Genomic DNA, 14,503 nt, shown 5'->3' with positions numbered 1-14,503 from the left:
CTGTGCAGTTTATTTTAGGATTTCTTCTGAAAATGTAAAGATCCTGCATTTCAAGTATTGTGGCAAAAAAGAAAATCACTAGAAGTACAAGTACCCTAAAAGTGTTTATGCTTGAGTAACTATGCATCTTGTAATTTACCTCCTCCACAACTACTGGCTGCCAATTATGTCTCATTTTCTCCTCTGCTCCCCCCCTTCCTTTTATTTGATTGTAAGACATTTGGTGTTAAAAATAGTTGAAAACTCAGTCACCAACAGCCACAAATCTGCACTTTCATCCCTGCCTAAATCACACACGCACACACACACACACATACCTCATTCACATTGCCCATTAAAAAAAACAACAAAAAAAAAACCCAAACAGAGCCTTTTATGGTTATGGCAATAAATTATTTTAATCATCTACAGCAAAAAGGCATCGTATGGGTAATTTGGATCAGTCTGTATAGCAATCACAACATCTTGTTTCAGTGAGAAATAAAGCTGAAAAGCTAATATGATAAAAATAATATTGATAGTCTGTGAAGGTTCTCAGTCATCCAGGTCATCGTAGTCAAAGGAGCTTGCAAAGAAAAGCGTCTGGACTTCTTTAAGTTGCTTGAAGACGTTTCACCTCTCATCCGAGAAGCTTCTTCAGAAGTCCAGACGCTTTTCTTTGCAAGCTCCTTTGAATATTGATAGTCATTTCTTTGTATATGAAGAAAAACATTGTGGCTGTTAAATGTTGCCATTAATCAAAATAATAAAATAAGAGCATTCCATTTATTGTCTTACCGCCTATGGACAAACGTACATTTGTTAAAATGACTTGTGTGCAAATGAGATGGGAAACATTTCAAGCATCAGCCCTGTCTGCAGCGGGGTTCTCACAGCCTTTGGGTATCATCATACTGGGTAAGAGTCCTTGAAGTTTTGCAGATAGCATAGCTGAAGGGGAGGAGTAAGGAAAGCTTTTATGTGGTTATGAAGACAGGAAGGAGTATATTACAGAGGCAATCATTATAAAGTGCCCAAGTGAATCACGCAGGATGAGCCTGAGATCATAGTATGCTGTATGTTTGGCATCTACCATATTGTGTGTGCAAATCTGTAGCTTGTGTGTTGTTGCACAATTTTAGTAAGGAGCCTGAGATTTTGGTAATGTTTACAAGCTCTGTTAGAAACTGCTACTGTGTAACCGTGGACAGCAACTGTGTAACCGTGGACAGGTCAGTCAGTCAGTGTGGAGGGTTGCACATGAAGGTGGAGGGTTGCACATGAAGGTAGAGCACTGGGATGAAGCTTCCATGTGGGAGCGAGGACTTCATTTATAGAAGTAATTTATAGCTTTACAGACATACAAGACTTCTGGAGGGAACAGAGGGGCGTTTGTGAGGAAGTGCAAGGTTTAAGTCAGATGGGAGAAAGGGCGATGGGCTTCGAGGCACAGAAATAGGGGCAAGAGGGTAATGGGGGTCAATCAGTAGGGGAATGGCGTTATGTCAGCATGTCCCAGAGACAGCAGCAGCACAGAGCTGTCCAGCAGGCTGTCAGGCATGTGTCCGCTGTGTCATCCCTTCTCCTGTCTTCAACCACGTACACTACAGTGAAATAAAGAGTAGAGATGGAAGAAAGAGGTTGGAAAGGGTTTTAAAGAAAAAGAAAGCAATTAGTGATTTCTTTTCTAAAACAACATAAAGTCCAGTGATATAATTCTCAGTGTCAAATCTCCAGCAGGGAGTTCAAGTGTAACCAGGGGTTTATACACTTTTCCTCTAATTACAGTCATCTTAGGAGTTTAATCTTTACAGTAATACCATAGCAGCGCACAGCCATGATCACACAGCATTACACTTGACTAACATCAGCTCGCCTTCGGTGCTTTCCCTTTACTTCACGTGTGTAGCAGTGGCTTTATTTCATCCTTCACCAACATGTGGAAACTTGTCGAGGCAAATGATCATGTTAGCCATACATTAGCTTCAACAGCTGCTCCAGCCTGAATGAGCACATCTCACCTTCTTTGTGTTTCTGATTAATCATTTATGTGGAAGCAAACACTAATCCAGCTTTTAACAGCTTCAGCTGGGAGGCAAGTTACCTAGGTGACATGCCACTGACCCAATAGGCAAGGACAGATGGCTTACCACTTTTCATACTGAACTCTGATAACGATGTGGCAAAGGTTAATAAATGTTTGGCCAATATTTATTTTTATGCCGCTAATCGACATGGCGTGCAATGAGAATCTCAGTCACAGCACACTTAGCTTTTATTGACCAGATCAGGTTTATCTTAGGCTACAAAAGCAGCAACACCTTAGTGCTCGCTTTCATAAATAAAAGGATTGGCCGTGTTTTCTTCATGCAAGGCTGTTCTCTTTGCATACTCACTTTGAATATTTATTTTTAAAACATGCCCTTTCTTTCCCAGCTTGTGCTACACTTTATTGGCTGCTCAGTGGGGAGTTCAAGCCGCATTAACACACCTTTCATCTAAAACCCGGCTTGACTTCACACATCTGAAACCTTAGCTGCCTGCTCGGGGATGCTTGAAGTTGTACCACGTTAAGGTTCCTGGTAGAAACACAGGCATTTGTCAAATTGGCAATTAGATTATCAAGTACCACGACTTAACAACACGTTATTTGTTGATGTTGTTAGGGAACAGAATGGTGGCTTTTAAAGCAGCGAAACCCCAATGCTTACATTAATAAAGTGGGACTTTTTCAAGGAAGCCAAGCATGTAAATGAAATCCTGTTTTTCCCCCCCATTCTGCCCGAGTGTGTTGTATACTTTGTTAAACAATGTTGACTTTATTGTGTTAAGCACACACTTAAGGGGAAAAAAAAAAGAAAAAAAAAGTAGTAACGACTACATGCTAAAGTAGTGACTTCCCGTTGATGAAGCTTAGATTCAATAAGATAAGATAAGACTTTATTGATCCCACAACGGGGAAATTTTTGCGTCACCTCAGCTCAGGTACAGATATCAGAAGGAAATACAAAAATACAAATAAGTACAATCAATGGAAAAAAAAGTAAGATAATACACTATATACAATGGTAGCATACACAGTATGTGATCATGGATATGGTTGAAAATATGGAAGAACATAAACTATATAGCTATTGTACCACACACACACACACACACACACACAATTATGCATGAAGTGGTGACCGTGGCTGTTCACAGTGTCCAGTGACTTATGACATTGTGATTGAGGAGTTATAGAGTCTAACTGCTATTGGGATGAATGATCTGCGAAAGCGCTCCTTCTTGCAGCGAGGGTGTAATATTCAGTCTAATCTAAAACTAGCTAAGAGAAATTACACACCTGTCCCAAACAGGAACTCGTGTTTCAGGAGCCCACTGAAATGTGTCCGCTTCAGTATTTAAATATAGTTCACTTCACTTGTCACAAACATAGACATCAGTTTTTGTTTATGAAGTTTTATTTTTTGTCACATGCCTCGGGAGGATGTGACTGAGCAATACAGCTTGTTCATTCAGTAGAAATTTGTTAATCACAAGGCAGGCCAGTCCTAAAGCATACCACCAGTTTTACTCCAGCTATGACCATAAACTCATCAAGAAAATGTTAAAGGTCTAAGATCAAGTGAGCAATAAGATATTTTGCTTATCTGACATATTTGCTAGAGCAGCGGAAAGGCCCTTCTCTTGCCATTACAAAGAATATGTGTTTAAGGTACTTATGTAACCATCTTAAAAAGGTACAGCTAACGTTAACAGATCAGCTTCCTAGTGGTACTAACAAGGGGCAATCTCCAGACCTAAAACCAATGCCAGGTGCCAAAATGTGCAGTTCCTTTAGTAGCCAGTTGACAAGGTAGCACTGCATCGTCTCACACAAATATGGTCATTCTTAGCTCCAAAATGTTTTCAAAATGCCTTTCAAAAACCAGTGTGTGAAAACAATGTAGCTACAAACAGCTTTCCTACTGTTTATGAGTTATGCGAGTAGCTAATCCTTGCAGCTGAATGCAGACTTGCAAGACTCCCAGTGCATCTCCATAACATCCAGTCAACAAGTAATTCAGCACAGGACTTAAAATTGTGTAAGGACAGTGACAACTTGTAGTTCTGCTAGTACTGCTGGATTTGGACTCACAAGTGTTGTGTAGCACGTTTGGGTCACAGTGCTTACCTGTGTTTTTGGGAGCTTCCCCATACATGGGCCCGGGAGGAGGTCCACCCTGCCAGCCAAACTGAGGCTGTCCAGCATAGCCATAAGGAGGTTGTCCTGGTCCAGGATAAGGACCGCCAGGTCCCATTGGTCCGGGAGGGTAGTTCGGGTAAGCTGGGTTAGGTTGCTCCATGTTCACAGGGTATCCCTGCTGAGGATACCCTGGGTAGCCTTGAGGTGGTGGGCCCTGGGCTGGGTAACCAGGAGCAGTCGGGCCATTGCCTGGGTATGGAGGCGGGTTCTCCATGTTTGGCTGTAGGTCAAACGATTGCTTAAAAGGAAAAGAGAAAAAAAAAAAAGTTAAAGGTGGTGTGATTATGGCCCTTTTCTTGACTAGAAAGCAGATACACTGAAGCAACACAGAATACCTTTTCAATTCCTCCATATTCCAGTTTCCTACTCAGAAAGTCTAAAGTAATATTTGGCAGTATTTTGCCAAAGTTCTAAAAAAAAGAGAAACTGTTTCTAGTTTGTATACATCACACACTTCACTCACTACTTCTTTAACCTGTTGACTATTCCACACTTTCGGCAAACAGCCATTATCTCCACTCAGCCACAGAGGAAAGACAAGCACAGTACATTACTCTAATGTTTGCAGAGGATATCTTATGATTCAGTGGTCAGTCACAGCACACATCAACCATTCCAGAGGCAAGCATAATTATTTTACTATTCACACAGAAAGATTGGCTTCACAGCGTACAGAGTGAGGCCAGTAGAACACGTGAATAAGAGAGAGGAAGAAAGAACTCTGTAACCACAAGGCCCGTACAAGTTGCATTTTCACACTTATCACATTATATCACACGTTCATGTCTTCTTTTTGTCAGTGTGCGAATCAAACGGGAAAGAAAATGATCCCAAAGCCATTATCAAAGTAAATAAACTATGTCTGAGATCAGCCATTTAAAAGTCATTTCTTTCAAGTGCATTTCCCAACCAGTGGTTTGTGAGAAGGCCAACACCGAAACACTTGCTAGCTTTCACGTAGAAGAGCCACAGAAAAAGAAAAGGCTGATAGTTGGAAAACTGTGGTGGTGCTTACATCACTGGAATCCCTTTTTCACCTTGTATATGTACACTATAAACATCCAAATGGCTTTCATTCCTTCCTGCTCATCTTTTTATCCACATCCAATCTCCCATCTGTAATTTAAAAAAAGGTGCACACACAGAGTACTTCCAAACTGGATGGTGAAAAACGTTATTACCACTAATCTACTCAGTAGGATTTAACAGTGTACTTTTCTGTACTTATCACTTATGGAAAATCTCTTATTGGGTTCAAAGTACATAAGTCTTTTTATAAGTGTCATTGCCCAATGGCATTAATAACCATGTTTGATTGTGGCTCTTGAGTAATGTTATACCTGCAGATAAGCTATGAGGTTGGTTTCATACCACTTTCAAAGTGATGTGGGAATGTTAACATTAGCAGCCCATGTGACAATAAGCTTTATCACGGCTTTCACGCATTTCACCACCTGAATATGTTCTTCAAGCTACTAGCAGACGGCACTCCCTCTAAAGATGCCTAGGAGGGACAAAACAATTCCTGATGATTTGTTTAAGTAGTTACAGTAAGCCAGCACACTCACCAGCAAAAAAACAACAACACTGGAATAAGCTCACCTGTCCTGCTGGGACAATGAGAGGTGACGCCAAAGTGTCCCCTGTGATGAAGGTCTATTCTGTCCCTCTCTTCCTGTGTAAGATTACGTGTTGAAGGTTGAGAAAGAAGCCAAACAAATGATCGGTAACCTGACACCTATGAGGATGTCTGCATATACTGTCAAAGTTCACCTTGAAGGCCATGGGCTTTTATTATACCTACGTACATTTCTTACTAGACTTTGGTACAGGGTTAAGTTTTAATGAAAAGATTTTAATAGACGTTGATTTCTATGAAGGTTTTCTCAGTGTGTCTTTACTGTGTCCGAGAGTGATAATTTGCATGTGTTTGTTTTTCCCCTCTGATGAAAAGCAAAAATAAATGAGTGAAGTGAGATCACATGTGTTTCCACAACAGTATCATGATGACAATATCACAGAAAAACAGGGCACACGGAGTACCTGGACACTGAACACTAAACCTTCCTGAATCCTTTAAATGCCACTGAAAATGCCATTGTTAAATAAAGACAAGCAAGAAGTTTCCCTAACAGTTGTGTTATCCTTGTGGCTGAGTTTAACACTAACATCTGGAAAATAAACTGGGTGGTAAAGCAGAACACGTAAGCATTACTATGGAATATTTAAAATATAGCCTCACAAACCCAAAAGAAGTGCTAATAATTAGCATTAAGTAGTAAAAGAAAAAAAATCTATTTGGGCATTTTAATGTTTTTTAGTACATAGGACTTGAACTACTTAAGATATGATGCCAATTTAAAAATTCTGTTCAGAGAAAATACACATATCTACCTAAATACCAGGGCCTAAAAGGACCAGCTATAATAAATAAATAAATAAGGGGGGGGGTAAAAGCCCATATTGCCCAAAATGAATGAGCTTACATTAGATTTACATCATGTTTGTACAAGCTGAGCTGTGGCAAAGCAGTTCGGTAGCCTGGCAGCCCCTGTTTACCTTGTCTTTGTCTAGAGACAAGACAAGACTCCGTGTATATTAAGACACCCCATTGGACCCAATTAAGAGCAATCAGAACCATAACTCTGTCATATAAACAGGTGCTTGGAGCAAACTGAGAAAAAAAAAAAAAAAAAAAAAGCTCTAAACTAAAAAAAGACACGAAAACAAAAAAGAAAAAAAGAACAGAAACTATAACCGGAACCTTTGTTGCTCAGCAACGCTGCCTTGAATTAATCTGAGTTAAGCTAAAGCTAGTCTGTTAATATTTGATCCGTTTGTATTTTCAATAAGCGTTTGTTAGTATGACTAGCCCACTTATTATCAGGGTTAGTCAACAGAATTTAGTGTAGCCTATTAAGTGTTGTTTTTTTTTTAAAGAACTCTATAGCCTTTACATGAGGCAAACAGAAGTCGCACCTGCAGGCCACAACCCAGTCCGACCCATCTCTAATTTCACAGTGACAAGGCTCGTACACACAAATATACACAGTCCGGCCCTGGCTGGGCTTCCTACCTTTGAGTAACCACTATTCCGGTCAGCTGGAGACGGCAGCAAAGTCTGCTTAACCAGAAACGGCGTCAGTCTTGTCTTCTTGTTACTACTTCTTACCGCAATGACCGACCACTGTCCAGAAATTTGGTGCGTATCGCGTTCACTGGGTGTGACGTCATTTAAAGGGTACGATATGCGGGAGGCGTTTCGGTGGGCCACCGAAGGGCGGGATTGGCTGCTGAGCCGGCCCCCGCTCGCCAGCGTCCAATCACAAGCTAGAGCGATGACCAGCCGTTCGCCAGGGGAAAAAAACCAATGACTTCTGGTCGTTTGAACAGATAACCGATTAAACGGGTCTACATCACCCAGCCAGTGACGAAATTCACACGAGGAGCAAGAATAGCTCAGAGGAGTGACTAACTGGTCAATTATTCATCGATGATCTTGTTTCTCTCACTCATGGGAGTTTTGCTCATAAAGCTAATGGATAATTTACATGTTACCAAAGACACATAGTCAAATATTATTTTATATATGTAAGAATGAACTTTTTTATTATTTCCTGTGTTTTATCTATCATATTGCATTGCTGGTTTTGTCCCAGCAGATGTCAGGCTAGCCCCAGCCTGGAATCATAAGACCTTCTCGTGTTTATATGAGATACACAATTCGGATATTCGCCAAATGCGTGTGTTTAGTTTTGTTTAAGTTGCTGAGCACACCAGGACACCATGTCGTTGAGTTGTTAGCTGTTTATTAACATTATATGCTGTAAGATTCAGGCATTAATCTAAGACACTTTCGATCTTTCTGGGTCCCAGTAATTGCAGCACTTTGGCAGATTTCAATTGTATATCTTACAGATCCGAGAGAAGGAAAACAAACTCCACGAAAGTGGTTTGTGGAGTGGGCTGTATGGCTGCACTTGTGTTCACTATAGGCTGATTGCTATAAACCCTCTTATCTGTGACCGTATTCTCCCAGTGATTTATTGGCTTGTCAAAATGTCTTGCACGTGCAGAGAGGCCACGGCGGTTGAGTGAATTTGTTTTCTTTGAAACAACTGTACCTGTTAACTCAGGGCTCCATACTGCACAGCGAGTTCAAAGAAGCCTTTTCCCCTACCTAGATTTACCTACCCTAACATTGGCTATCAGTATAAATGGCAAACAACGCTGGTTATCAACTCCCTTAATTAACCTTAATTTCCGCTATCACAGGAAAGGGGTGACGTCAGCATCTGACCAATCACGAAGGGAGGTTTCAAGACTCATGTGACTTTTCCACAGAAAATGATCCCTGTGAGTGTCACCTACTCCAGAGACGTTATCAAATGGTGATGAAAATCTCAAAACAACATAAAATGCCAGTAAAATGCAAGACTGTTAAAGGGCTTCCTTTGACAACTGACACAGTTTGGCTTCATTTTGTGATTTTAGTAAGGTACAGCTTAACATATTATGTATTGTCCCAATAGAGAATCTACATCACACTTACAACGTGCTTTAAAAGAAAAGAATTAGTGAAAACGTGTTGCTTACAAATGATTTTAAACCCAAACTCTGAACATAACCTTCTCCTGACAGTTTGAGTGTTTATTCTCTAAGCTGCAGAACAATAAAATTGAAAAAAATATGTAAGTATTAATTATTTATATGTAAGTGTTAATTAATAATGCTCATCAGGGAATCAAAGACATTACATGGTATTTAAAAACAACAACAACAAAAAAACTTTAGACCTTTTTTACTGTTCACATGCAGGTGCCCGAGGGATCTCCCGGTACGGTGACACTCTTTTCTGGAGAATTGATTCTTGATTTGATTCTTGAGTTGATTCTTAATCTACCAATTTACCCCCAACAAGAAGTGAATACTTCATAGTAAAGAAAACCCAGGTTTAACCCAGAAGTTACCTGGATAAGCCAGCCAAGTCTGGCTGCTTAGCATAGACCACAGTTCTTTCTGAAGCTCTCCCCGAGTGGTTCTTGGCTCTTGAACAACTCTTTTGATGAGGTTCTGACTCTATCAGAAATCTTGTGAGGAACGTTTGATTGTGGCTGGTTTATTACTAATTTCCACTGATAGGGGGCAGGATTGCATTCATAATAGAGAGAGATCTCAGCTGGCTTCTAGGCAAGGCAAGGCAATTTTATTTGTATAGCACACTTTAAGCACAAGGCAATTCAAGGTGCAATTCAAAATTAAAAACAAGCAAGTAGAAAGCCATAATAAGATCAGTTACTCATAAGCAAGTCTAAATAAGTAAGGAGTTCAGTGTCTCTGCAGCTTTGCATTCTCCTGATAGTGCGCTCCAGATGTGAGGAGCATAGAAACGAAAAGCTGCTTCTCCGTGTTTAGTTCTGGTTCTAGGGACAGTCACTAAACTAGAGCTGGAGGACCTAACTGATCTAGATGATTTGTACTATGATAGCAGATCTCTAATGTACTCTAGTGCTAGCCCATTCAATGATTTATAAACTAATAAAAGCACTTTAAAGTCTATTCTCTGAGCTAGAGGGAGCCAGTGTAATGACTTTAGAACTGGGGTAATGTGCTCTATTTTCTTGATTCTAGTGAGAACACAAGCAACAGCGTTCTGGATCAGCTGCAGTTGTCTGATTGATTTTTTAGGTAAACCTGTGAAGATACTGTTACAGTAATCAAGGTGGCTAGAGATAAATGCATGGATGAGTTTTTCTAGGTCTCCTTGTGTCATCAGTCCTTTAATCCTAGAAATGTTCCTCATATGATAGAAGGCTGACCTTGTTATTACTTTTATGTGGCCCTGGAGGTTCAGGTCTGAGTCCATTATTACATCTAAATTTCTGGCCTGGTCAGTAGTTTCTAGTTGGACCAGTTTAAGCTGATTACTGATATTTAGTCGATCTTTTTTGGGTCCAAAGATAAGTACTTCAGTTTTGGTTTTTTTCAGTTGAAGGAAATTATGAGACATCCAGTTGTTAATTTGCTCAATGCATTTATTAATTGTTTGGATAGGTTCAACATCACCTGGTGACATTGAGATATAAAGTTGGCTAAGGCTTTCAATGCCTTTTCACGCCTCCTTTTCTTCATATGTGCTTGTGTCATTCCACGCCACTACACATGGCTTAATTTAAGGACTCATTTGTCTTGGTTTCTTTGTATGCACAGATTATTTGGGATGTTACCAACATCTGGTAATGATTTCATGTCAATAGCTCCATTAGAAGTATACGTTTGTTTTCCCAGCTGTAAGTACTCATTATGAAACCAAAAAAGGATCTGTAATTCTTACATCAATATATATTGCTGGATAATATTTACAAATTCATTAACATACATCATGTTTTCTAAGACAATAACACCCTTATATCTATCTTATTACATTGTAAAGTAACTGTAATACAAACCAACCTGGGCATATCTCACATATAAGGGTTTGGTTTTTTTTTTTAAATCACTGGTAGATGTTAAACCAAAATATAATTCTTCACTATTATATATCGGAATCAGTATGTGTGCACATACAAGGAACTGGGCTCTGTTTTTTTCCCTTTGCATTCAGTGTAAACAGAATGAACAGCCAGTATAGTAACAACATGTATGGCATATCCATACTGTATGTGCAATGGTGAGGAGTGCAAAGATGTTTGAATAAATTATGAAGTAAAGAAGGCATGGATAACTGGTTACTATATATACAGTATATACATGCTTGTTTCAGCAGCAGGTATGGTGGATGTTTGACAATACATGATATTCTGTTTAATGAATGAGTAGCATACCAGAAATTGGACAGCGTGACCTCTGCTATTGACAGTTGAATTTAAAAGGCAATGATTTCTGTTCTGCAAAGAATTCCATGTAGCAACATGTGATGAGGCTTGCACATTGAGTATGTGTAACAGGACACCTGTATCAACAAACAGAGCTGTAAACCAGTGGTGCCACTGGGTATCGAAACCCTGATCTCTGACATATGCACACTAAGCACAGTATGTTTACAGCGGAAGCGTAAAGTCATGCACAGAAAGTCTGTTGAAAGTTACCGGTGACACATTAGGCAACAGCAGCGATTGTGCAACAAACAGTGAAGAAATCGTCAGCGTTACTGAGCCAAATGCAAGACGGTGTAGCCTGCATTGTAAACATCACAGACCAGTTCTGAATACATGAAAAACAATTCAAAAATACTTTTCAAAGATCACTTCTAGGGAATATAGTAAAAAAAAAAAAAATTACAATGAAATGTTTTCAAGCATCATATGAGCCTCATGTAATCCAAGAAACATCTGACAGTGTCTCATATTAAATTTCAGTGTAACAGCGATCGAGGAATCAGCGTTTACAGTGTACTCTTTTACTCATGTGCTCAACAGGAATCCTGGTAAACAGCTGGCTGGCTTTCCTGTGGTGTAAGTAATGTGAAATGGAGTTTGTGTGCGTGTATGTGTCAAACATGCGGCCTGCATCAGCCCACTCCCACCCCTCCAGGCCCCTTCCTGCCAGGATATATGTCACCTAGTAGGCTGTGTGTTTGAGTGTCTGTTTACATCGTCACCCGGGCGATTCATCCTGAACTTGTACTGCTCGGGTTTAACAGGAGCACAGGAGCAGCTGATAAAAATAGATCCTCATCGGCCATGCCAGCTTTACCCGACCCTCTTACAGGGAAACTGGGAGGAGCGAAGACGCAAAGAAGGGATCTTAACTCTTTGGAAAAGGGCACTGGAGCAAGTTTACCAGGGTTCATTTGAACTTGGATGGCAAGGGTGGTCATCTGTGGTGTTGTTTTCAACAGCACAGACATATTTTTTCCAAAATAACATTTCACAAATGTGCAGCAGACCAGAGACTGGTAGTCCACTCATCAACAACACAAAACATTTCAGGATCAGCTGCTTGCTGGACACAGTGTAATGTATGCAATGCAGTGAAAATGCATTGTATAAAAGCATCATAATGGCCTACTACACTCCTGAAATGTGTGCTATTATATCTTGTCATATTGAGATGTCGGAGGTATCGATAGGCTGTCATATGCCCTGCAATAGAGTTCCTTAAGTAAATCTCGCTCACTCTGAGACTTATTATTGCTGCAACAAACCTTTCTTATCATTTCTCTGAAGTCGACCCATCATCCTTTCCCTCGGTTTATCTCATATATATACTGTCGCAATAATGGATACACAGATACTGGATGCAAAATAGCTTGTTTCAGATAGTTTAAAAACTGAGAGCCTGCACTGAAGTCCACAGTAAGATAAACAGGGATTATTTTGAACTGTGAGTCATGTAAAGCCACTCTAGAGGAGTCCAAGAATTTAAAAAAACAGAGCTGGCAATGAGCATGCAAAGTCCATTTACGTACTTTATTAAAAATAAAGAAATAAATCAAAATATGTTTGAAAACCTTGGCTAACATTTGTAGCTTACTTTAGCCTGGATTCAGCTGTAAAATCAGCTCAATGCAGCCAGAATTCAGCCAAATATCGTTGATAGATGGTGACCTCGATGGTCTAGTCTAGTCTAGAATTATTACAGTAGCAAAATGTTAACCTGCTGTCTGAGCATTGTATTTGCTGTAAGGTGAGCTAATACAAGCTAACAGGGCACATTTAATTTGCTTGTTCTTAAAGGAACTACAGTTACTACACTGCTTGCTTTAATTAATTAGAGGTGGTTGGTAATAATATCTGCAAAACCATGTCTTCAACATCTGAACAGAATGATGTCACAAAATTAAACATGAACAATGTGGGGCAGGGGCTGCTTGTCTGTTTTTGCTTGAATACTTCACTCAGAATAGACTGTCATTATTATTAGCTAAAATACTCAGTAAATCCACAATTACATATTTGAAATGACTATCTGGTCAAATACCAGCAGGTGTCATACCCCCGCCCCCACTGCGGTAAAGTTTTACTGCGTCTGGCCTCTGAGGTGCAGCTGCTTTCATTCCTTAAGACCAGACCTACTTCCACAGTCAGTTTCCCTGATCTATAGACTGCCAGCGTCTGGAATAAGCCAGCATGCCTAGCACTGACCTTGCTGAGTGGCCACGGCCGGAGACACAGTGTACATGACTCTGGGCAGCCTTGTGCTTCAAAGCCACTCCTGATAAATATTAGAAAAAACAAAAACAAAACACTTAATAGATTTCAGTGTTTTTTTGCTATGTCTGAAAATTCAAGATTGCATTTCCCATCAACATAAACTGTGCATAATACCAGGATAAAGACTAAAGCTGTGGTTCTCATACTTTTTCTAACTTTCCCACACACGCACTGATAAATGCATCTTGGACAATGATACTTCAGCATGCAGACTAGAATAGCTGGGGATTATCCACAAAACTTTGAATGGAAGGACTTTTTTTTTTTTTTTTATTTCCCACCTTCTCCTAGAAAAATCATATTCAGTCTGGCCCCGTTCCTGACATTCAGAGAACCACAAGCCTAAAAATAACCATTTTACTTCACACAGATCAGCAAAATTGAGCTTCTATGCACATGTGGATTTCCCTTTTTAAGAATACAAGAGTATCAGTACACAAGTAATGCAACATACTAACTGCCTAATATACATTTTTGCATGGCAACATGCTTTTCTGTTACAAGGTGTAACAGGGTCGTCTTAGCTACACTGGCTATAGTGGATTTCTGTGAAATAAGGCAGCACAATCATTTACTAAACGTGAAGCCCAGGCTTACAGGCTCCATTTGAGTCCATTTGAGCACAGAGAAAACCTGACATAAAGCACAGACGTGTACTTTACCCAAAGTACATGTTATCAAACTTTATGAGCTATCCTTTGGGGTCATAAAAATACATTAACACTTGAAACCCTTGTAGACCATTTCTCTTTAGAGAAATATATACTTTATTGGAAATGGTAAAAGTTTAAGTTACAAGGCCTTTATGTTAGTGTGCAGCTTAAAAGCTAATACATGGACAAAAAGAAAGCGAAGAAACAATTTGACAGTTTTCACAGCCTTTATTTGAATTTCTTCACATTCCATCACTTCCTCTATACAAAACAAAGTAGGACCTGAATTTCAGAAGGCACCCCCGCAATGTTAGGTGACACCTGTCTACCAAACAAAGAAAGTCAACCTTCCTTTTTAGGGCGGGTGGGGGAAATGATAAATGATGCATGCATTGAAAGTACCAACTTCATATGTCTCGGTACGATCATCTTATAGTCCCTCGATTTAAAAAAAAAAAAAAAAAAAAAAA

The 14,503-nt window shown here is 39.8% G+C and overlaps 1 protein-coding gene across 1 annotated transcript; it reads right to left on the bottom strand.

Annotated features, from left to right (window-relative positions):
• Positions 1-743: 743 nt before the first annotated feature.
• zgc:165573 (cysteine-rich and transmembrane domain-containing protein 1) lies at positions 744-7,615 on the bottom strand. Its single transcript, XM_005719562.1, has 3 exons — positions 7,302-7,615; positions 4,154-4,463; positions 744-1,583 (listed from the first exon to the last, which is right to left on the bottom strand). The coding sequence occupies exons 2-3, from the start codon at positions 4,437-4,439 to the stop codon at positions 1,480-1,482; spliced, it is 390 nt and encodes a 129-aa protein (XP_005719619.1). The 5' UTR covers positions 4,440-4,463; positions 7,302-7,615; the 3' UTR covers positions 744-1,479.
• Positions 7,616-14,503: the final 6,888 nt, after the last annotated feature.

The sequence above is a fragment of the Pundamilia nyererei genome, unplaced genomic scaffold (genome assembly GCF_000239375.1).
Source record: "Pundamilia nyererei isolate P.nyererei 1_Seehausen unplaced genomic scaffold, PunNye1.0 scaffold00001, whole genome shotgun sequence".
NCBI classification, from domain to species: Eukaryota; Metazoa; Chordata; class Actinopteri; order Cichliformes; family Cichlidae; genus Pundamilia; species Pundamilia nyererei.
Note: the sequence above shows the minus strand (reverse complement) of the source record. Positions and strands in the feature narration are given on the sequence as shown.